Source organism: Ursus americanus, chromosome 21 (genome assembly GCF_024610735.1).
Source record: "Ursus americanus isolate L20-20 chromosome 21, mUrsAme1.1.p, whole genome shotgun sequence".
Lineage (NCBI taxonomy): Eukaryota > Metazoa > Chordata > Mammalia > Carnivora > Ursidae > Ursus > Ursus americanus.
This window is the reverse complement of record NC_142147.1, coordinates 26,536,140-26,558,781: the sequence shown is the minus strand read 5'-3', so window position 1 is coordinate 26,558,781 and position 22,642 is coordinate 26,536,140. Positions and strand designations below refer to the sequence as shown.

The following is a 22,642-nucleotide window of genomic DNA, read 5'->3' as shown; positions in this document are numbered from 1 at the left end:
ATTTATTGTCTCACGATTCTGGAGGCTAGAAGTCCTAGCTGAGGGTATCAGTAGGGTTAGTGCCTTCTGAGGCTATAAGGAAGGATCTGTTCCAGGCCTCTCCCTAGCTTCTGGTGGTTTGCTGGCAATCTCTGGTGTTTCTTGGTTTGTAGATGTTTCACCTCCATCTCTGACTTCATCTTCACTTGGTGTTCTCCCTGAGTGTGTGTCTCTCTCCAAATTTCACCTTTTTATGGGGATATAAGTCATATTGGATTAGGGCTCACTCTCAGGACCTCATTTGAACTTGACTACCTCTGTAAAGACCCAATCTCCAAATAAGGTCACATTCTGAGATACTGGGAGTTAGCATTTTAACGTATGAATTTTGGGGGACACATAATGTGGGAATGAAATTTTTAAATATGCATACCCTTTGACCTAGCAATGCCACTTACGGGAATATGTCTTTAATAAACAGTCTGAAATAAAAATAGTCTGAAGGTGTACACATACATACTAAGAAGAAGGATATTCACTATAGCACATTACAGAACAAGTATTGGAATCAACCTAAATATTAATAAGAAACTGGCCAACAGTAAATCTGCTTCCATGGTTAAAGATGGATCTATATTTATTGACAGAAAAGGATATGCAGAATGGGGTGCCTGGCTTGTTCGGTCAGTAGAGTGTGCAACTCTTGATCTCAGGGTTGTAAGTTTGAGTCCCACCTGGGTGTAGGGATTACTTAAAAATTAAACGTTTTTAAAAAGATATGCAGAATATATTAAATATAAAAAGCAGGTTTAGGGGTGCCTGGGTGGCTCAGTCGGTTAAGTGTCTGACGCTTGATTTAAGCTCAGGTCATGATCTCAGAGTTGTGAGATTAAGCCCCACATGGCTCTCCCTAAAATAAATAAATAAAAAAAATTTTTAATTAAAAAAATAAAAATAAAAAGTAGGTTTATTGAATAGTGTGCATATTATTATCCTATTTGTGTTAAATCTAAAATAAAAAAATAAACATATAAATTTTTAATAATATTCTCCAAAAAATTAATAACGGCATGGGGCATCTTTCATTAAACTCCACAGATATACTCTCAAATTAGTAAAAACAAACATAGTTTTACTCTTAAAAAAAGAGAAATTATTAAATTCAGTCCCCTTTATTCTGCTTTTAAACTAAACGCAGGACAAAATCAGAATATATTTATTGCTGGGACCATGGCTTCATCTGGTAGTTTCAGGGGGGAAAACTACTATTTCCCAGGAGATATATAATAGCTTAGTATAAACACACACACACACAATTTTTCTTTTTTTTTTTTCTGAACAATTTGAAAGTAACTTGCAGACACCACGATCCTTTACTTTTACATAGTTCAACATGCATCTCCTAAGGATAAGAACACTTCCCTCCTCAACTACAATTATTACTGTCTATGAAAATTAACAATAATTTCATAATATCTAATATTTGAAACACATTCAAATTCCCTAAGTTGTTTCCCCAAGTATCTTTTTTTTTTCTTTAACCAGGATCCAATTGAGTTTTATGTATTTCATTCAGTTATTATATTTCATTAGTGTCTTTTAATTAGAGCCAGTTTTCTTGTAAAAGATTCCACATTTTGCATTTAAATGATTAGTACATATTCTGTTTATTTAATTCCCTCCATGACATAGACTTAATTTTAAAAAAATTTTATGAAATTTTTTTATTGTGGTAAAATATACATAACCTAAAAGTTAGCATTTTAACCATTTTTAATTATATATTTCAGTGGCATTAAGTACACTCACATTGTCATGTAGCCATCACCACCATACATCTCCAGAACTTTTTTGTCTTCCCAAAATGAAACTGTACTTATTAAACAACCACTCGCCACTTTCCCCACCCCCCAACCCCAGGTAATCACTATTCTACTTTTTCCCCTCTCTGAATTTGACCTCTCTAGGGACCTCATATAGATAGATAGAATTACACAGTGTTATGTCCTTTTGTGACTGGCTTATTTCACATACTATAATAGCTTCAAGGTTTGTCCATGTTGTAGATGTTGTGTCAGAATTTCCTTCCTTTTTAGGATGAATAATATTCCATTGTATGTATGTACCATCTTTTATTGGTCATCGGACAATGGGCAGTTGGGTTATTTTCACCTTTTGACTTGTTGACTATGAACATTTTAAGACATACTTAAAGTAGAGAAAATTGTACAATAACTCATTCAATTAGACAATCATCAAGATTTTTGCCCCATTTTAACCCCAATGCAAAGTATTCACTGTTTAAAAAAAATTTAAAGGCCATTTTCTTCCAAATTCTCAATGCCATTTTCTTTTCTTTTCTTTTTTTTAAAAGATTTTATTTATTTATTTACTTGACAGAGAGAGACAGCCAGCGAGAGAGGGAACACAAGCAGGGGGAGTGGGAGAGGAAGAAGCAGGCTTCCAGCGGAGGAGCCTGATGTGGGGCTTGATCCCACAACGCCAGGATCACTTCCTGAGCCTAAGGCAGACACCTAACAACTGAGCCACCCAGGCGCCCCTCAGTGCCATTTTCATGCTTAACAAAAGAACAATTCTTTGGTTAGTCGATATCGTGTAATACCTGGTCCATAATCTAATTTTCCCGGTTGTTTCAAAAATGTCTTTTATAGTTTGTTTGAATCATTACACAAGATGCACACGCATTACATTTGGTTGCAGTGTCTCTAAGGCTTTTTAAATTCGAGCAGTCCGCCCTCACTTCCATTTTTTTAGATGGCGTTATCTTACTGCGTAACAGACTCAATTATATTTGCATGCATTTACAGGGGGAACCCCCCCACAACACACACATTTTAAAAGAATCAAACACTGTATTTTGAGGTTCTGGAACTGGTCTTTCAAGGAAATATTTCAAGCGGTTATAAAAACACACTATTTCTAAATTCATATAAATCTCATACAGTGACGTGTAGCTCCATCCTTGTCACACGACCGCTTTACAATTTCACAAACCACAATTTTGGTCCCGGTAGTTGCAGCCTCTACAGCAGGGGGCAGAATTACTTCTCCTAGAAGCCAAAAGCCGAGGAAGCCCCTTCCCCTCGGTAAACCGAGAGACCGGTTTTCAAGGGAAAAACAAAGAAAACTAAATGGAAGTTTCCTCTGGATAGAGATAAGGTAAATTACCGGAGAACGTGGTGTTGAGGAAACACTGGTGAATTAAATAATACAGACTAGAGACTCGAGTTGAAAGAGCAATCAGATTTGGTTTAAAAGAGGAGCAGAGCTATTGGAGGACATCGATGGAGTGATGGTGGGCAACTAAATGACTAGGGTGAAGGATCGGATAAACAGCGTCTAAGGAATCAAAACCTGCTCAGTCATTGTCGCGGGAGGAAAGAACCCGGCACCCGGGGGAAAGCCCCTAGGGCGATTGGAGTTGAGCGAAGGACGGGAGCAAATCTCAGGGAGTAACTCCGGGTTTCTAAAAGGTAATACTGGAGTCGGTTTTTCGAGGGACTGCAAAAATCCGGAAGAACGTACTGGGCACGGAGCAGGTGAACTAACCACTCCCGTCTGCCTCTCCGCGCCCAGGGAAAGACTTCCCCTATCCAGGGTGCGCCTCTACCAGGTGACGATAACGCAGGTGGCGTGACGTGTTAACGCGTCACCATCCATGCCTCCGCCGCGGGAAGTAGTCCCCATCGCTTCGGCTCCGAAGGGAGCTAAAGGAGGGAGCCTCGAGCCCCTGTGGACGTGAGTTCCGGGAGCGAAGGGCGCGCAGCCAATCTCTGGGAAGGAGGGCGTGGCTAACTTGGCCCTGCAGATCCCTCCGCCCGCGCTTGCTTGTGCTGAGGCTGAGAAAACCGCCATTTTGGATGCTGTGCTTTACGTGCCGAGTTCCTCTCAGCCGTTTTCACGCCTGGATTCAGCCAGGTGAGTGTGGCAGTCTTAACGTCAAGGGTCTCTGTTTTTCTCCTCGCACTGCGCTCTGGATTTAGAAGCCCCTAGTCTGGGGTTCGGACGACCGTGAGGTGGCCGGTGAGGAGAAAGGGAAGGATCCTGGGTTTGGGGTCAGGCCGGAGGTCAGGCCGGAGGTCCGCGGTGCTGGAGGCCGCCTGCGGCCGGGGTTGGGGGCGTGGCAGGGCCGCTTGGGTACCGCTGGTCCTGGCTACTTGAGGCGGCGAAACTTTCCTGTTGCCCTTCCTGCCTCGAGGTCTCTTCCCCGAGGCGGAAATGCCGCGGCCTCGGCTCCGGCTTCTGTTGGTGACGGGCTCGGCCTGCGGTCTCGGTAACACCCGTGTGCCGTTTCTACTGGTCCAGAGAGACTTCGGGAAGGTCGGGGTCTGAGTTGACTGCGAGAGTCAGATCGCCTCTACCTGGCGAGGCGGCCTCCTGAGGTGGTGCCCCTTTTGGCTGGAGGAAATTGGCTTTCTCTTTAGCTTAAGCGAGCAGCGGCCTTTGCCCCCTTTCGAAGACTCCTCCGTGTCTTATATGGGAGACCTTGTGAAGAGCCTGAGGCCCTGTCCTTGCCTTTCTCCTTCTTTGTGTTCTCAGAGCTCCTCTTCGGGGTGCTGGAGCTGAAGATTTTAAACTCAGCGTAAACTTTTGCCAGTATCGGGATCCACAATTAGCCAGTAGGAAAGACACAGCCGCTTTCATTCTCTGCGGTAGTAAAATTAAAAGCCGCTCATAAATAACTCTTTTCAGGGATTGTAATTTTTTGTTTTGCATTACGCGTTTAACTTGCAGTTAAAATTTCATGCAGACTAAAGAGTGGAATGAATTCCCTCATCTAGCTTCAACATCGATCAGTTCAGGGCCAATTTTGAATATATCTCTTCTTGTGCATGTGTTTAACCAAACATTAGTTGAGATATATGTGAGTGGGTGCTTATACACGTAGAAGCCTTTTGACTCTTTCACCTACAATCCGGTAGTCCGTGGGAAATTTTGTTTTTACAACTTTCTCAGAATCACATCTTCAGGGAATAAAAGACTTGGTAATACCCTTTTCTTAGAAGTTAAAAGAGTGTTTTGAAACTTTAATGTTACCATTGTATTTTAAAGTCACCCAGTTTCTAAATTCGTTCATAAAGTACTATTACTGTTTTGTCCAAATGTTTTTTCCTCTCTTACTGTGCCTGTGGGCTTTTACGTGATCAGGAGCCTTCAGAATCCCCAGTCTACTTAAATTCTCATTCCTTTAAAATTAGAATCAAGTCCCAGCTGTCTGTAGTCTATTCTGATTTAAAAGATAAAACTAGAAGATAGGATGTAGTCTAATGACATAATTTCAAATATAGGAAAAGTAGTATGCATATGAATACTAATTTCAGCATTATTTATATGACAAATGTCAAAGTTTGGGAAATAATTTAAAAATTACTATGGAATATTAGGCAGCCATTAAAGCTGAAGACTATAACTTAACATATTATATCACGTGATAAAAGGACTCCGTAGTGTCAGAGTCCATGATTACAGCTGTGTAAAAATATGAGGAAAAACTCTTGGTAAAACGTATACCCAATGACCTTTCTGTAATTTTTTTTTATATTTATTGAAACAAAACAAAAATACTTTGATAATGCCTACACATTTCAGTATTTATAGCTTCTTCCAGAATATCTTGATGGTCTTTGCTTTCTGTAGTCTGTACTTTACTTGAAAGTTACACATGCTACTGGTCTTATTGCCCTTCATTCTATTAACTTTTTAATCTTGATTAATTTGGTCAGTGAAGATTTAATTAACAGTTAACAGTGTGAAAATATAGTAAAGTTGGCATTCTGTAAATCAGAGGTTTTAAGGATTGGACTGTATTAACTTGGAAATGCTTTCTGGCTTGTTTGTACTCTTATGTCACATCTTCATAGCTGCATTACAGTGGTCATACCTAAATCTGTTCATGTCATTTATAAGGAAGAAGTATTCAAGATACGTAAAATAATACATTTCAGATACAGAAGTTTTCCTTTATACTGCGTAATATCATCCTAGCCACTATTGACTCTGCTGCCTCCCTTCCCCACTTGGCATTTTTGGAGCTACATACTCTAAAGCTTGTCTCTTAGGACTTCAGGATCTGATCTTTTCTCTCTCTGCTTCCTACCTCCCTCCCTCCCTTCCTTCCTAAAGATTTTATTTATTTGAGAGAGAGAGGGAGAGCACAGAGGAAGAGTGAGAGGGAGAAGCGACTCCCTGCTGAGTAGAGAGCCAGTGATCAAAGGCAGATGCTTAACCCATTGACCGAGCCACCTAGGCACCCCTGAATTTTTTTGTTTACAAAGTGCATATAATAATTAATGTTTGTACTACATTGTCCGTTAAGTGTGCGGTAGCATTATGTCTGACAAAACAACGTGCGTATCTTAATTTAAAAATATTGCTAAAAAAAGGCTAACCATCATCTGAACTTTCAGCAGTTGTAACTTTGTGCTGGTGGAGGATCTTCGCTGCCTGTTGATGGCTGCTGACCGATCTGGGTGAAGCTGAAGCTGTGGCAATTTCTTAAAATAAAATAATAGTTTTTGGCATCATTTGACTTCTTTCATGAATAGTTTCTCAGCACGTGATACTGTTTGATAACATTTTATGCACCATAGAACTTTCTTTCAAATTTGAGTCAGTCCTCTTAAACCCTGTCGCTGCTTTATCAATTAAGTTTATGTAATATTCTAAATTCTTTGTTGTCATTTCACCGTTCTTCACAGCATCTTCACCAGGAGTAGAATTCATCTCAAGAAACCCCTTTCTTTGTTCATTCATAAGAAACAACTTCTCATCAAGGTCACATCTTCAGGCTCCACTTCTAATTTTAATTGTTTTTCTATTTATACATGTATAGTTACTTCCTCACTAAAGTCTTGAACCCCTCAAAGTCATCCATGAAGATTGGAATTAACTTTTTCCAAACTCCTGTTAATGTTGATATTTTGCCCTCTTGCCATGAATCAGATGTTCTTAATGGCATCTAGAATGGTGAATCCTTTCCAGACGGTTTTCAGTTGACTTTGTCCAAATCCATCAGAGGAATCACTGTCTATGGCATCTCGCCATATAAGATATATTTCTTAAATAGTAAGACTTGAAGGTTGAAGTTACTCCTTGATCCATGGGCTGCAGAATGGATGTTTTGTTAGCAGGCATGAAAACAATGTTAATCTCATCTCTGTCAGAGTTCTTGGGTGACCAGGTGCGTTGTCAATGAACAGTAAAAGGATCCTTTTTTTTTTTTTTTTTTTTTCTGAGTAGAAGTTCTCAGTGGTGGGCTTAAAATATTCAATAAGCCATGTTGTAAACAGATGTGCTGTCATTCAGGCTTTGTTGTTTCATTATAGAGCACAGGCAGAGTATATTTAGCATAATTCTTAAAGGCCCTAGGATTTTCAGAATGATAAATGAGCATTGGCTTCAATTTAAAGTCACAGGCTGCATTAGCCCCTAACAAGAGTTAGCCTGTCCTTTGAAACTTTGCATCCAGGTATTGATTTCTATCCAGCTATGGAAGTCCTGGATGGCATCTCCTTTCAGTATAAGGCTGTTTCATCTACATTTAAAAAATGTTGTTTGGGAGGGGCCTGGGTGGCTCAGTCGGTTAAACATCTGTCTCTTGATCTCAGCTCAGGTCTTGATCTCAGGGTCATGAGTTCAAGCCCCATGTTGGGCTCTGTGTTGAGCATGGAGCCCTTAAAAAAAATCTGTTGTTTGGGGCGCCTGCGTGGCGCAGTCGTTAAGTGTCTGCCTTCGGCTTAGGGCGTGATCCCGGTGGGGTCACGCCCCACATCAGGCTCCTCTGCTAGGAGCCTGCTTCTTCCTCTCCCACTCCCCTTGCTTGTGTTCCCTCTCTCGCTGGCTGTCTCTGTCAAAAAAAAAAAAAAAAATCTGTTGTTTAGTATAGCCACCTTTATTATCTTAGCTACACCTGGATAATTGGCTGCAGCTTCTGCATCAGCACTTGCTTCATCTTGCACTTGTATGCTATGGACAATGGCTTCTTTCTTTTTTCAGATTTTATTTGAGAGGAGAGAGAGCTAGAGAGAGCACAGGAAGGGAAGAGAGCGAGCAGGGAGCTTGATGTGGGGCTCAATCCTGGGACCCTGAGATCACAACCTGAGATGAAGGCAGATACTCAATCCACTGAACCACCCAGGCACCCCAGAAAATGGCTTCTTTCTTTAAACCTCATGAATCAACCTCTGCTAGCTTCAAGCTTTTCTTTTGCAGCTTCCTCTCCTCTCTGTTTGTAGAATTAAGAGAGGACTTTGCTCTGGATTGGATTTTGGGTTAGGGAATGTTGTGGCTGTTTGATCTTTTATCCAGACCACTAAAATGTTCTCCATATCAGCAGAAAGGCTGTTTTCGCTTTATCATTTGTTCACTGGGGTAGTCCTTTTCATTTTCTTCAAGAACTTTTCCCTTGCATTCACAACTTGGCTAACTGGTGCGGGAAGCCTAGCTTTTGGCCTGTCTCAGCTTTTGATGTATTTTCCTTACTGGGTTTAATCATTTGTAGCTTTTGATTTTCAGTGAGAAATGTGTGACTCTTTTTCTTGAACACTTCGAGGCCATTGTAGGATTATTGATTGGCCTCATTTCTTGTTTCTTAGGGAGTAGGGATGCCTAAGCAATGGGAGAGAGATGGGGGAATGGCTGGTTGGCAGAGCAATCAGAATATACGCATTTATCAACAAAATTCATTGTCTTACATTGGTGAGTTGTTGGTGGCACCCCAGTTACAATTTTCCAATAGTAACATCAAAGGTCACTCATCATGGATCACTGTAACAGATGTAATAGTAATGAAGAAGTTTGAAATATTGTGAGAATTAGCAAAATGTGACACAGCCGTGGAGTGAATAAATGCTTTTGGAAAAATGGTGCTGATAGACTTGTTTGATGCAGGGTTGCAAACCTTCAATTTGTTAAAAAAAAAAAAATACGGTATCTTAGAAGTGCAGTAAAAAGAGGTATGCCTATATATAAACTAGATAGAATACTAAGAACTAGTTTTGTAATCACTAGTTCGTAATCATTTTATAGGGTTTGTTATAGTTGTTTACGTGTCTTACAGGTTTTTTTTTTTGTTTTTCAATGTCATTCTCATTAGATTATGAGCTCTTTGGGGCACCTGGGTGTCTCACTTGGTGAAACATCTGCCTTCGGTCATGGGATTGAATCCTGCGTCAGGCTCTCTGCTACACGGGAGCTGCTTTTCTCTCTCCCTGCTGCTCCCCCTCTTTTCTCTCTCTGTCAAATAAATGAATAAAATCTTAAAAAAAAAAAAAAAGGTGTTGATTGTGAGCTGTTTGAAGCTTTAGGGTGAGGCCTTATTTAAATGTCCGTGGTGGCTTAGCACAGTGCTTGATAGAAGGGCGCTTAACTAACAGTAAACATGTTGAGGCATAATATCTTAGAATGACCTCTGAATCATAAAAGGAATTTTAAATGAGGTACTGGAAAATATTAGCATGTTGCATGTATATACGTATTTACATATATATACATTTGTTCATGTTTGTCTTAAGTATATAGATGTTTGTGTATGTATAAAACAGTAATTTGACCAGAATATTTTATTAACTTTCAGATTAATATTCCTAATCATGCCAGGTACAAAGGTTATGGTAGCTTTGGAAACAGGTTCAAATCCTGAAATGGTAATTAAGTTGGTATTTTGTATTAGACTAGTTGGGGGTCTAATGATTTATTTCATATATTGATATTTAGGATAGATCTTTAGTTACTACCTTTGTGGTTTAATGTCTTTGTCTTTATTTTTTTTCTTTTTTAAAGATTTTATTTGTTTGAGAGAGATTGCAAGCGGTAGGGAGAAGCAGACTCCCCACTGAGCGGAAAGGTGGATGCGGGGACTTGATCCCAGGACTCTGGGATCATGACCTGAGCGGAAGGCAGATGAGACCTTTAACCGACTCAGCCACCCAGGCGCCCCATGTCATTGTCTTTAACGATTCCTTTTTTTGTGTGGAATACAAATCTAATTTCTGGAAATTGAAAATCCTCGAAATTTAGGGGTGCCTGGCTGGCTTAGAAGAGCGTGCAACTCTTGATCTCCAGGTTGTGAGTTTGAGCCCCAGGTTGGGTGTAGAAATTACTAAAAACAATAAATTTAAAAACTTAATAAAAAAAAGAAAGAAAATCCTGAAACAAACAAAATACTTGGGCCAGTTATTTTTCTTAAATTTAAAACAAAATTGAATTATGGAAGTGGAATTAAAAAAAAATGTTATTTTTATTTAAATTTCTTACTGATTAACAGTAGTGACAGATTTGTACAAAGCACTGTGCTAGGCAATGTGGGAATAACAATGGAACCATAGAAATAGTGTTTGATTAAAAAAAAGGAAAAAAAACCTGACTTCAGTGAGCTATACTGATTATATACATTTGAAGTCTTTCAGTGACTTTGAAACAGGTTAATGAAAAAAAGGTAAAGCTGGGGAGAAAAGATACAAAGCATACCTTAAAATTTTATTTCAACCTAAAACACATAAAAGTCCATTTATCATTTAATTCTCATACCAGCCTTACTAAGTGTGTGAGGGTTCATATAATGTACTAATTTTCTGTAATTGATTGATAGAATTTCTTAAATGTTTAGTAGAGAAGCCACCTGGGCCTGAATTTTTTTTTTTCCTTTGGAATGGTTTTTAATTTTAGATTGAGTTTTTGTTACATATGTGGGGTAATTACATTTACTATTTCTTTGTGTCAGTTTTGGTAAGTTGAGTTAAGAGATTTCTCCATTCTTGTTTGAATTTATAGGTCTAAGTTGATACTGTCCCCTTTTAATTAATGTCTCTAGGATCTGTAATGAAATTCCCTTCTTCATTCCTAGTTGTTTCCCTTTTTTTTTTTTTTTTTTTTTGCCGGTTTTCTATGGACTTATCAGTTTTTTAAAGTAATCTTTACATACAACATGGGGCTTGGACTCACCACCTCAAGATCAAATGTCATATGCTCTGCTGAATGAGTCAGTTGCCCCAAGATTTGTCAATTTTTTTTAAAGATTTTATTTATTGGGGCGTCTGGGTGGCTCAGTGGGTTAAGAGACTGCCTTCAGCTCAAGTCATGATCTCAGGCTTCTGGGATCAAGCCCCATGTCAGGCTCCCTGCTCAGCAGGGAGTCTGCTCTCCTCACTTCTGTGCTCTCTCCCTACCACCCCCCTAATAAATAAATTAAAAAAAGATTTTATTCATTTATTAGCACATGAGTGGGGGAAGGGTCAGAGAGAAGCAGGTTCCCCACCGAGCTGGGATCCCACCTGACACAAGGGGCTCTAAATCTTGGGTTGCCAGGGTGACTCAGTCAGTTAAGCATCTGCCTTCTGCTCAGGTCATGATCTCTGGGTGCTGGGATCGACCCTCGCGTCTGGGTACCTGCTCAGTGGGGAGCCTGATTCTTTCTCTGCCCCTCCCTCCTGCTCTGCTCTCTCTCACTTGCTCTCTCTCAAATAAAGAAATAAATTCTTACAAAAAAATTTTTTTTTAGATAACCAGCATTTGGTTTTGTTGATTTTTTTCTCTAGTTTTCCTCTTCAATTTTATAGATTTTTGCCTTTTTATTGTTTCCTTCTGCTTGTTTTGGGCTATAATATTGTTCTTTTTACAGTTCCTTATGGTGGAAGTTTAGATTACTAACTTGAGACCTTCTTTTCTAATATAAGCATTTAGTGTTGTAAATTTCCCCTTAAGTACTGCTTTTTAAACTACATCCACAAGTTACAATACTTTCTTTTTCTTGCAGTTCAAACCTTTAAAACATTTTTTTCCTGCTTGCAACTTCCTCTTTGACCCGTGGATTATGTAGAAGTGTGTTAATTTTCAAGTGTTCGGAGATTTTCTGCTATCTTGTTAACTGATTTTTAGTTCAGTTCCATATGGTTGAAGATCATGCTTTGTGTGACTTCCGTTCTGTTTTGTTAAGGTTGTTTTGTACCCTGGGATATGGTGTACATTCAAGTGTGTTCCATGTGCGTTACTGTGTTGAGTGGAGTGTTCTGTAACTATCATTGAGATATAGTCGGTTGTTTGGTTGTTGTGGTGTTCAGTTCTTGTATATCCTTGCTGATAATCTACCAGTTTGAACAGTTACTGGTGAAAGCATGTTGAAGTCTCCAGCTTTAATTAGGGATTTGTTTATTTCTCCTTTCCTATCTGTCAGTTCTTGATTCATACATTTTGAAGCTCTCTTTGTTAGGTGCATTCATTATTTGAATTATCTTTCCTTGGTGAATTCACTCTTATCATTATATAATTATAGCAGTATGTAATATTTCTTTTTTATCCCTGGTTTTCCTTGTTCTGAAATCTACTTAGTCTAACATTGATATAGCCCCTCCAATTAACTTTTACCTTCTTTTTAAAAAATGAGTTATTATTGACATAAAACATATTAGTTTCAGATATACAACATAATGATTAGCTGTTTGTGTATATTGTGAAATGATTGATTGCCACAATAAGACTAGTTAACATCCATCACCATAGTTAACATTTTTTCTCTAGTGATAAGAACTTGTGTGTGTGTGCGATATAAAAACGTTTAAGACCTCTCAGCAGCTTTCAAATATGCAGTACAGTATTATTAACTAATTTGTACATTTACATCCCCATGACTTATTTTATAACTGGAAGCTTGTACTGAAATGGGTAGAGGAATGGAACTTCCAACTTTCTTTTGATGAGTGTGTGATAGACATTTTTCATTGGCGGGGGATGTGGAGGGAGAGGACCAAGCAGATTCCCTGCTGAACAGGGAGCCTGACTTGGGACTTGATCCCAGGAGTCACCTAGGTGCCCCAACTTTTTTTTTTTTTAAGATTTTATTTATTTGAGAAAGCACAAGCAAGGAGGAAGGTCAGAGAGAGAAGCAGGCACCCTGCTGAGCAGGGAGCCTGATGTGGGGCTTGATCCCAGGACCCCGAAATCATGACCTGAGCCGAAGGCAAGTGCTTAACCGACTGAGTGAGCCACCCAGGCACCACTTAAGATTTTATTTATTTATTTATTTATTTATTTGAGAGAGAGAGAGAGAGAGAGAGAGTGTGTGTGTGTGTGTGTGTGTGTGTGTGTGTGACTGGTGGGAGGAGCAGAGAGAGGGACAAGCACCTTCCATATTGAATGCGGAGCCCAGTGCAGGACTTGATCTCACGACCCTGATCTCATGACCTGAGCCAAAATCAAGAGTTGGATGCTTAACACCCTGAGCCACTCAGGCACCCCTCATCCTTTTACTTTAAACATACTCATTATATTGAAGTGAGTTTCTTGTTGATAGTATATAGATGGACCATTTTTTTGAATAGTCTGTCTTTAAATTGTTTTTAGACCATTTCTATATAATTTTTTATGTAATTATTACTATATTTGAAATTAGGTCCACCATTTTATTAGGTTTTCTGTTCCTCTTTTTCATTTCTGTTTCTGCTTTTGGTTCTTTTGGGTTATTTGAACACTTTAGTATTCTAGTTTAAAATCTTGAGGTTTTTTGGGGGGCGCCTGGGTGGCACAGCGGTTAAGCGACTGCCTTCGGCTCAGGGCGTGATCCTGGCATTATGGGATTGAGTCCCACATCAGGCTCCTCCGCTAGGAGCCTGCTTCTTCCTCTCCCACTGCTTGTGTTCCCTCTCTCACTGGCTGTCTCTATCTCTGTCAAATAAAAATAAATAAAATCTTAAAAAAAAAAATCTTGAGTTTTTTTGGGTTTTGTTTTGTTTTTTGTGTCGTATCTTTTACAGGTCACTGTAGGGATTACAGTAGATGTACTTTCACAGTGTACCTACGGTCAGTATTTTACCACTTCCTGTGGAATATAGAAACATCATATCGATCACTTTACCCTGCCCTCTTTATCCCATTATGTTATGTTTATCTTATGTATTTATCTACATACATTGAAAACCCCATTAGACAGTGTTACTAGTTTTGCTTTTAACTATTAAAAATGCATTTTAAGACACTCAAGAGAAGAGTCATCTGTTATATTTCCCAGATATTTATATCTGTAATGCAAGTTATAGATATTTTCCATTTCTTCCTTTAATAGTCCAGATTTCCTTCTGGTATCACTTCCTTCTGCCTGGAAAACTTAAGAGCAGGTTGGTGACAACTTCTTTTATTAGTTTTCCTTCATCTGAGAATGACCTTCAGAGACCTTATCTCACCTTCATTTCTGAAGATAGTTTCAGTGGATATGGAATTCCTGCTTAACTGTTCTTTCAGCAATTTAGAAATACTGTTCCACTTCTCTTTGGCCTCTGTGATTTCTGATGTGAAATTCTTAGTCATTTGAATAGGTTATCTATAAGTAATGCATTTTTTTCTCTGGCTGCTTTCAGTATTTTACAGATTTATCTTTAGTTTTCAGCACTTTTATGATGATTAGTTTGTGCATAGATTTCTTTGGATTTATTCTGTTTGGAATTCCCTAAGCTTTTTCAGTCTATAGATTTATGCCATTTGCTAAATTTGGGAAGTTTTCAGCCTATAGTTTTCTTTTTTGAAGATTTATTTTATAGAGAGTGTGCATGCAAGTGGGGGGGAGAGGCAAAGGGAGAGGGAGAGAGAGAATCTCAAGTAGACTCCAGCTGAGTGTGGAGCCCTATGCAGGGCTTGATATAACAACCCTGAGATCGTGACCTGAGCCAAAATCAAGAGTTGCACACTTAACTGACTGATCCAGCCACCCAGGTGCCCCCTCAGCCTCTAGGTTTTCATGATTTTTTTGGTATCACACTTCTGGGACTCTGAGGACACAAATAATAGATCCTTTGCTATTGCCCTACAGATCTCTTGAGACTTTGTTCACTTTTTCAATTTTTTTAAAAATCTTTTTCAAATTGGATACTTTTTATTAATCTATCTTCAAGTGCCCTGGCTCTTTTCCTCTGTCATTTCCATTTTGCTGTTGAGGCCATCAGTGAGTTTCTTACCTTGGTTATTGTTTTTTTCAATTCTAAGGTTTCTGTTTGTTCCCTCTTTGTATCTTTTATTTCTTTTTCCTTTTTTTTTTTTTTTTAAGGTTTATGTATTTGAAAAAGTGAGACTTCGGGTGGGGGAGGGGCTGAGGGAGAGAATCTTCAAGCAGACACCCCACCGAGCACGGAACCTGATGAGGGGCTGGATCTACCCATCCAGGAGATCATGACCTAAGCCAAAACCAAGAGTCAGACACTCATCTGAATGAGCCACCCAGGCACTCTCTTGGTTCTGTTTTTTAAGGACTACACATATTGCTCTAAGTATAGTTAGTTCATTAATTCTGATTGCTGCGTAGTAGTCTGTTGTATGCTTCTGTTAATTTTATTTGTCCTCTTATAACGAACAATTTTTATTTTTATTTTATTTTATTTGTCCTCTTATAACGGTATTCTGTCACCTCCTTCCTACCATAGGATGCTTATGCATGTGTCTTCATGGCCCTTGTACAAATTTCTTTGAGGGTATATGTTCAGGAATGGGATTGCCAGATCCTAAGGTATATGTATACATTTATCTTACACATTAAGGCATACATTTTATTAAATACTAATATACTAATAGAGTATTATTCAGCCTTGTAAAGGAAGGAGATCCTGTTATGTGCTACAACATGGACTCAGACTTTACTATTATATATGTATCAGAATACATAAACAAACATAAACGGCATGTTTTGTTTATCCATTCATCTGTCAGTGAACATTTGGGTTACTTCCACCTCTTGGCTATAGTGAATAATGCTGCTAGGAACATGGTGTGCAAATATCTCTTTGAAATCCTATTTTCAGTTCTTTTGGATATTTACCCAGAAGTGGGATTGTTGGATCATATGGTCTTTTTATTTTCAGTTTTTTAAGGAACTATCATACTGTTCTCCATAGTGGTACTCCACTTTACAATCTCACCAACAATGGTACACAGGGGCTCCAGTTTTTTCCGTATCCTTTCCAACACTTTTTTTTTTTTTAAAGCTTTTATTTTTTTATTTGACAGAGAGCACAAACAGGGGGAGCAGAAAGGGAGCTACAGAGGGAGAGGGAGAAGCAAGTTTCCGACTGAGGAGGGAGCCCAACCTGGGACTCAATTCCAGGACCTTGGGATCATGACCTGAGCTGAAGGCAGACGCTTAACTGGCCCTTGCCTTTTTTTAAAAAGATGTATTTATTTTAGAGAAAGCACACAAGTTGGGGGGCACGGAGGGACAGAGGGAGAGGGGGAGCAGGATTCTTGCTGAGTGAGGAGCCCCACGCTGGGGCTCAATTCTATGACCCCGAGATTACAACCCCAGCCAAAACAGAGTTGGTTGCTCAACCAACTGAGCTACCTGGGTACCCTCATAGTTTTCTTTTTTTAGGCAATTCATTTAAATTCAGCTTTCTAGTCTGGTTAGCTGAAATCTTAACTACAGTGTAAATCTGGGGTTGCTTTGGTAGATCTAGGTTCCTTCTTGTTTGGTCTTGTGTGTTTGTATAGTCTTTGTGCTTGTTACCTTCTCCAGAGCTGCATAGCATCCTTCCTCTGATGTATGTCCTTGGAGGCTGACTCTTGTGCACTGTGTTTATAGGTCCCTTTCCTTTCTTCAGTTGGTGGTAGATGGGAGGTACCAGGAGACCAGAGGGCAGAAGGAATGAGGGCTAGGTGTTTATTTCCCTTCTCCTTTCTTGCCAGATGCTGCAAATTATCTCCATGCGTCTGTCAGTGAGCTTGATTCCTGTCTGCAGACCCCTCTTCAGGGTTGCTACCCCTATGAGGTTTCAGTTCCTCATCATGCTGTTTCAGGCCTGGATGTGTTAGTGGTTCTGGGGCAGTACACTATTCTATGTTGGTTTTTCTAAACCTTACCCACATCTTTGTACGTAGTCAATTAAATTCTTCTCACATTACCCAGGTTGTGGATGCTACTCTGTTTTTAGCTGGAAACGTGATTGTTAGAGTCCCTGAACAGGCCCTTTGATTTTACTTACTGTTTTAGACTTGAACAAAAAAAATGTTATTACTGAATGATAAGATTAGTAATTTGGGTTTATTTTTATCTGCCTTCCACTGAGATTTACAATAGGCTTTTGGAGTTTCTGTTCTCCAAATATCCGCAGCTAAAAGATTAAGGTGAAATATAAACAACTTTGCCACACTTCAGTATTTTCAACTTCCTTCACAGAATCCGATTTCTATTTGCAGCATAAAACATTTGTTAAGCGCCTCTTTCAGAGAATTTTGGCGCTTTTCTTCTTCAGAGTCCCTTTTCTTTTGACTTGGGATCTTTTCTTTCCCAGGCTGTTCCAGCATGGTCCTAAACTAGCATTTGTGGACACCGACCATGTTAGGCAGTTATGTGAAATAAATATATGTTTATACCCTCCAGCATTTCATGTTGCTAAAATCACACCTTTTTACCCATTTCCTCTGTTAACATGTGTCTTTCAGTGTCTGGCTTACTTTAGATACCTGTTGTGGTGAATTAATTTTTTTGGTAAAGTTAATTTTCCTAAATATGTATTAATGTATTAATCAGTTCTACTCTTTTTCTGTTCACGTCCTTATTAACTTTTGCTTTTTTTTTTTGAGATGAGGAGATGTAGTATTTTTGCTTCGACTTTTTTTTTTTTTTAAGATTTTATTTATTTGTTAGAGCAAGAACACAAGCAGGGGTAGAAGAACAGAAGTGAGGATTGAGAATCAAGTCTCTGTTAACCTTTGCTGCATTGCCAGTCTGTAGAGTCCTCTTTACATTTCAAGCCTAGTGCACATCCTTCCTCTTCTTGGAAGCTTCCCACAGCTCCGTGGCAGAATGGATGTTCTCCATAGCTCTCCCCTTCCACTGGCCCTCAGTGGAAGAGCATTTGAGTTAAGAGGGATATCAAGACCACGTTTACATTTTTAATCACAGTTGTAATATTTTTGCTAAGTGGTCACCCTGTGTGGGTAATGTTGCATTTGGGCTTTAAACCCAAATCTTGCCCTTACTCATTGTGGTGAGACAGATGAGCTGATGGATATGAAGGCCAGGGACTGGCACCCAGTGAGAAGATTTCTCCTTTGTGCTCCTTTTCTTGCATTAGTTCTTCATCACAGGCTCGCACACAGTGTGCATGTGCTCTTTTTTTAACGTGTTTGTTTGTCAAAGGTGATGGTCATAAATTACTGGACAGTTGTAAGCACTTTTTTGATGCTCAGTGATGCACCATACTTATTTTTCATTGTAATTTTTGACATCCTCTGCCCTTCCCCCCGCCCCCCCCCACCTCTGGCAACCACCAGTCTGTTCTCTGTATCTGTGAGCTCGTAGGTGGTTGTTTTTTTCCCAGATTCCCCGTATATTCACTTATGATAAGGTGATCTTGATTATTGTTTTCTGGTGAGTTGTTATTTTGTTTTTCTAAGGAGGCAAATTAATTTATTTGTCTTTTAGAAATTCTAAATTATATGCTTTCTGAGGTGGGTTTGGTTTTTAATATTAACTCTACTGTTAGTCTTAACTCATTGGGTTTGAAAAGACTTTATTATGTATAGTAATAATTAAATCTTTTTTCTTTTTAGTCCAGCCTTTGTTTACATTTGTGTTTTATTTTTTTTAAAGATTTTTATTTATTTATTTGACATAGAGACAGCCAGCGAGAGAGGGAACACAAGCAGGGGGAGTGGGAGAGGAAGAAGCAGGCTCCCAGCGGAGGAGCCTGATGTGGGGCTCGGTCCCAGAACGCTGGGATCACGCCCTGAGCCAAAGGCAGACGCTTAACGACTGCACTACCCAGGCGCCCCTACATTTGTGTTTTTAAACTCAGAATTTGGGGTCATACTTCATATATGTAGTCCAGCCTTTTCAGCTGATACTATTGATATATTTTCACATCAGTAAATGCTTTTTAAAAATTTTAGTGACTATATAAAATTTCATCACGAATATACTATAGTTTAATAAGCAGTATTAATTCGTTATTCAAATTTTTTGGTTTTAAAATATGCTGATAAATATTTTTATATAAAAGTCTGAATGAAGCTCTGTTTCTTTAGGCTAAGTTCCTAGAAGTAGAATTAATAGGTCAAAATGTATGTGTTCTTAAGCCTTTTGAAAATATTTATAATACTAAAGTTTTGTTGCTTATAGATTAGTTAAGAACCACAGAGAAATCTTGACATTTTTCTGTCATACCTTGTGATGCTGCTAGACCACTGATATGTTATCTTTTATCTTCAAAACAGTATCCAAGCAAGTGGCCAAAGAGGTTAAACCCTCTTGGAATAAACTCCAGAGCCCCACTTACTTGCTATTTTATAGTTACTGAGGTGATAGTTTTCTCTAACTAGACTGTGAACTCCATGAGGGCAATAACCATGTCTGTTTTTCAGTGCCAGTGTATCTCTAGCTCCTGTCACAGTATTATAGACATTCAGTGAATATTTGTTGAAAGGGATTAAAAAATATATAGTGTTATAATTTTTGTGCTGAAATGCTATGGGACTGTATGATTAAGATTGTTTACTTGGGTTTTGAATTTAGATGCACTTAGATTTTATTCTTCATTCTACCACTTAGTTCCTGGTTGGTCCTGGGCCAGTGCCTGGTACAGCAAATGATAGTGCTAGGTACTGTTTTTCTAGCTGTCTTTCTACCTCCCATCCATGTCTGGTTATGAATGCCTTGAAAACAAGGGTACTGTCTGGATCTAGTTAGCACCAGAACCTACCATAGCACCTGTTCTCTTATAAATAATTGTCAAATTGAAGTTTTAAATTTATGATTATGAGAGATAAACTGTAGTTAATGCCATTCTTCAACTGTACTGAACTTGTGTTCCTCTGAAAGTTTCTTGTTCTCTCTGGTACCTGGAGTTTACATATGGCACTTCCTCTGCCTGGGGTAGTCACATCCTCTTTTTACCTTATAATTTGTTTGTCCTTTAGGACTCAACTTAGGCTTTCCTTCTCCTGGAAAGTATTCTGTAACGTCTCTAAGATTGGGTGTCTTCTCTTTAGAATTAGGTTTCTTAATCTTGGCACATATTTGGGCTGGATAATTCTTTTGTGGGGGACTGTCCTGTTTATTGTAGAATGTTTAGCAGCATTCCTGGCATCTACCCACCAGTGCCAGTAGCATCCCTTCCAGTCGTGACAGCCCAGGATGTCTCCAGTCATTGCCAAATGTCCCATATGGGGCAAAGTCACTTTCAGTTGAGAACCACTCTAAAATTACACTTGTTACTAAATAGTATTATAGTTGCCAGATTTTCTTAGCTGTTTTTTTTCCGGTAGAATATAAGTTCCTTTGAGGGCAAGGACTGTACCTTTTTTTATTTTTATTTTTATTTTTTTTTAAGATTTTATTTATTTATTTATTCAACAGAGATAGAGACAGCTAGCGAGAGAGGGAGCACAAGCAGGGGGAGTGGGAGAGGAAGAAGCAGGCTCCTAGCGGAGGAGCCCGATGTGAGGCTCGATCCCACAATGCCGGGATCACGCCCTGAGCCAAAGGCAGACGCCCAACCGCTGTGCCACCCAGGCGCCCCTATTTTTATTTTTTTATTTTAAATCTTCAGTGTTTAGCTATTGTCTGATATAGAAATATTTGGTAAATATTTCTTGTGGATTGGTCGTAATTCATTGTAATGCATCCCAGATGTTTCATGACATACAAGCCCCATTGTAACCTGAGACTTAGGTTAATGATTAAATGTATAAAAGCTTCTGGAGGCAATTTTACAGAAGAAAAATACATCTGATGTTTAGTCGTGGTTTATGCACAAGCAGACAAATATCCCTAGTGTTTTTTCTTACATTAGATATCTTTTTTGGTTTGTCTGTTTATTGGTTAGTTTGTTAGACCTAGCTTTTGTTTGGATGTGATATGTTTTGAAGTTCAACTCCAGAATTCAGTGAGACATAGAATTTGTGCTGTCTCAATATGGAATGCACAGTGGTATAATAGAAGAGTGGTTTTGTTGACTGTAACTTTCTTATTCATTGAAAGTCTTGATAAATAGCCTTCTGTTAAATTTTATAGAGCAGTTTTTTTTCTTAGATTTTGCATCCCTTTGTATATTTCTTTGTATGTCAGTAAATGTTAATATATTTGTGATCTTGGGCACTGGTTTTTTCCCAAAGGCTGAGACTTAGTAGGAGGAGGTGAGGAACTAATGGGAGAAGTTTTTGAATTTGGTTCTAAATTTGTTAATCTTGTCCTCGACACTGCCCTGGTGAGATTTTTGGGAGAAGTAGGAGTCCTTCCTGCTGCTGCTTGGTCTTTTTATCAACCCACTCCTACACCAATATATAGATACTCATTTTATCCATTACCAGGTTGTTTTAGCTCTTCCTTCAAGATAGGTCCCAAATCCAGTCATGCAGCCCTAGTCTAAGGTATTTCCATCTCTTGTCAGGACTATAGTGAAAGCCTTTTCCTTGGTCCTGTTGCTTCTGTTACTGCCTTCCCCCATTCATTCTCCACACAAGCCAAAATGATCTTTAAGAAGTGTGAATCAGATCTTGTTGTTTTGCCTGTATTAGGAAGCCATTCTGGTTTATAGTGTCAGCTAATCCATCCTCTAACTGGAATAATTTCAACTTGAAAGTAGTAACTGTGCTTATCTTTTTCTAGGAGGAACAGCACAGCATGCTGGGCTCTGGATTTAAAGCTGAGCGTTTACGAGTCAATTTGCGATTAGTCATAAACCGGCTTAAACTATTGGAGAAAAAAAAAAGTGAGTAATGCATGATTGCCTTGTATTTTCTTTTCCAAAATATATCACTGGGTTCTACCACCCTAATATTGGCTCTGTCAAGCTAGTACTATGAAGTCTTAGGGATCCCATATCCTTTAAGCTTTAGATACATTACTGCTGCTCTTTGTGACCAGTTAGATTGAATCATTCAGTTGCAGGGAATTTTGAAGCATTCTTTTGCAGGGAATAGGTAATGTGACTCCTGAGGTGGAAATTTCTGGCTACAACAATCTTCTTACCTAGATAAAGGAGCATATTCTGGAGACAAGATGAGTTGGGACTAGATTTGGTAAGAGAGAAGTAAGCTAGGATGTACTAGAAACACCCACTTTGCTCTTCGGGTGGAAGTCTCCTGCAGACCAGGGCCCAATGTGCTGCTACTATGTGACTGGATGGGATTTGTGCCTTAGCTGAACTGGCCCAGAAAGCAAGGAAAGAGATTGCTGATTATCTGGCTGCTGGGAAAGATGAACGAGCTCGGATCCGGGTGGAGCACATTATCCGAGAAGACTACCTTGTGGAGGCCATGGAGATTCTGGAGCTGTATTGTGATCTGCTGCTGGCTCGGTTTGGCCTTATCCAGTCTATGAAGTAAGATATTTTGTCTTTTTTTTTTTATCTTAATTTAGCTATGATTTATAGAAGAAAACTGTACATATGTATACAATTTGAGTTTGGTCTTCTGCATACACCTGTATACTATCACCACAATCAAGGTAATAAATTTTCCTGTGGTCCCCCCCCCCTTTTTTTGGTAAGAACACATGGTATCAGATCTCTACCCTCTTAACATTTAAAAAAAATATTTATTTATTTTAGAGAGAGCGTGCATGCACCAGCAGTGGCATTGGGGGGCAGAGCGGAGGGAGAGAACCCCAGGCAGACTCTGCGCTGAGTGCTGAGCGCTGAGCCTGACGGGGGTCTTGATATCACGACTG

General features: G+C 39.1%; 1 protein-coding gene across 1 annotated transcript in view; it reads left to right on the top strand.

The window, feature by feature from the left end:
* The first annotated feature begins 3,761 nt into the window (after positions 1–3,761).
* Positions 3,762–22,642, top strand: part of IST1 (IST1 factor associated with ESCRT-III) — a 29,935-nt gene continuing 11,054 nt past the window's right edge. The window contains exons 1-3 of the mRNA XM_045810224.2: positions 3,762–3,918; positions 21,581–21,683; positions 22,115–22,295. Of these exons, the coding sequence (XP_045666180.1) occupies positions 21,596–21,683; positions 22,115–22,295 (269 nt within the window). The 5' untranslated portion in view covers positions 3,762–3,918; positions 21,581–21,595. The remainder of the gene's footprint in view (positions 3,919–21,580; positions 21,684–22,114; positions 22,296–22,642) is intronic.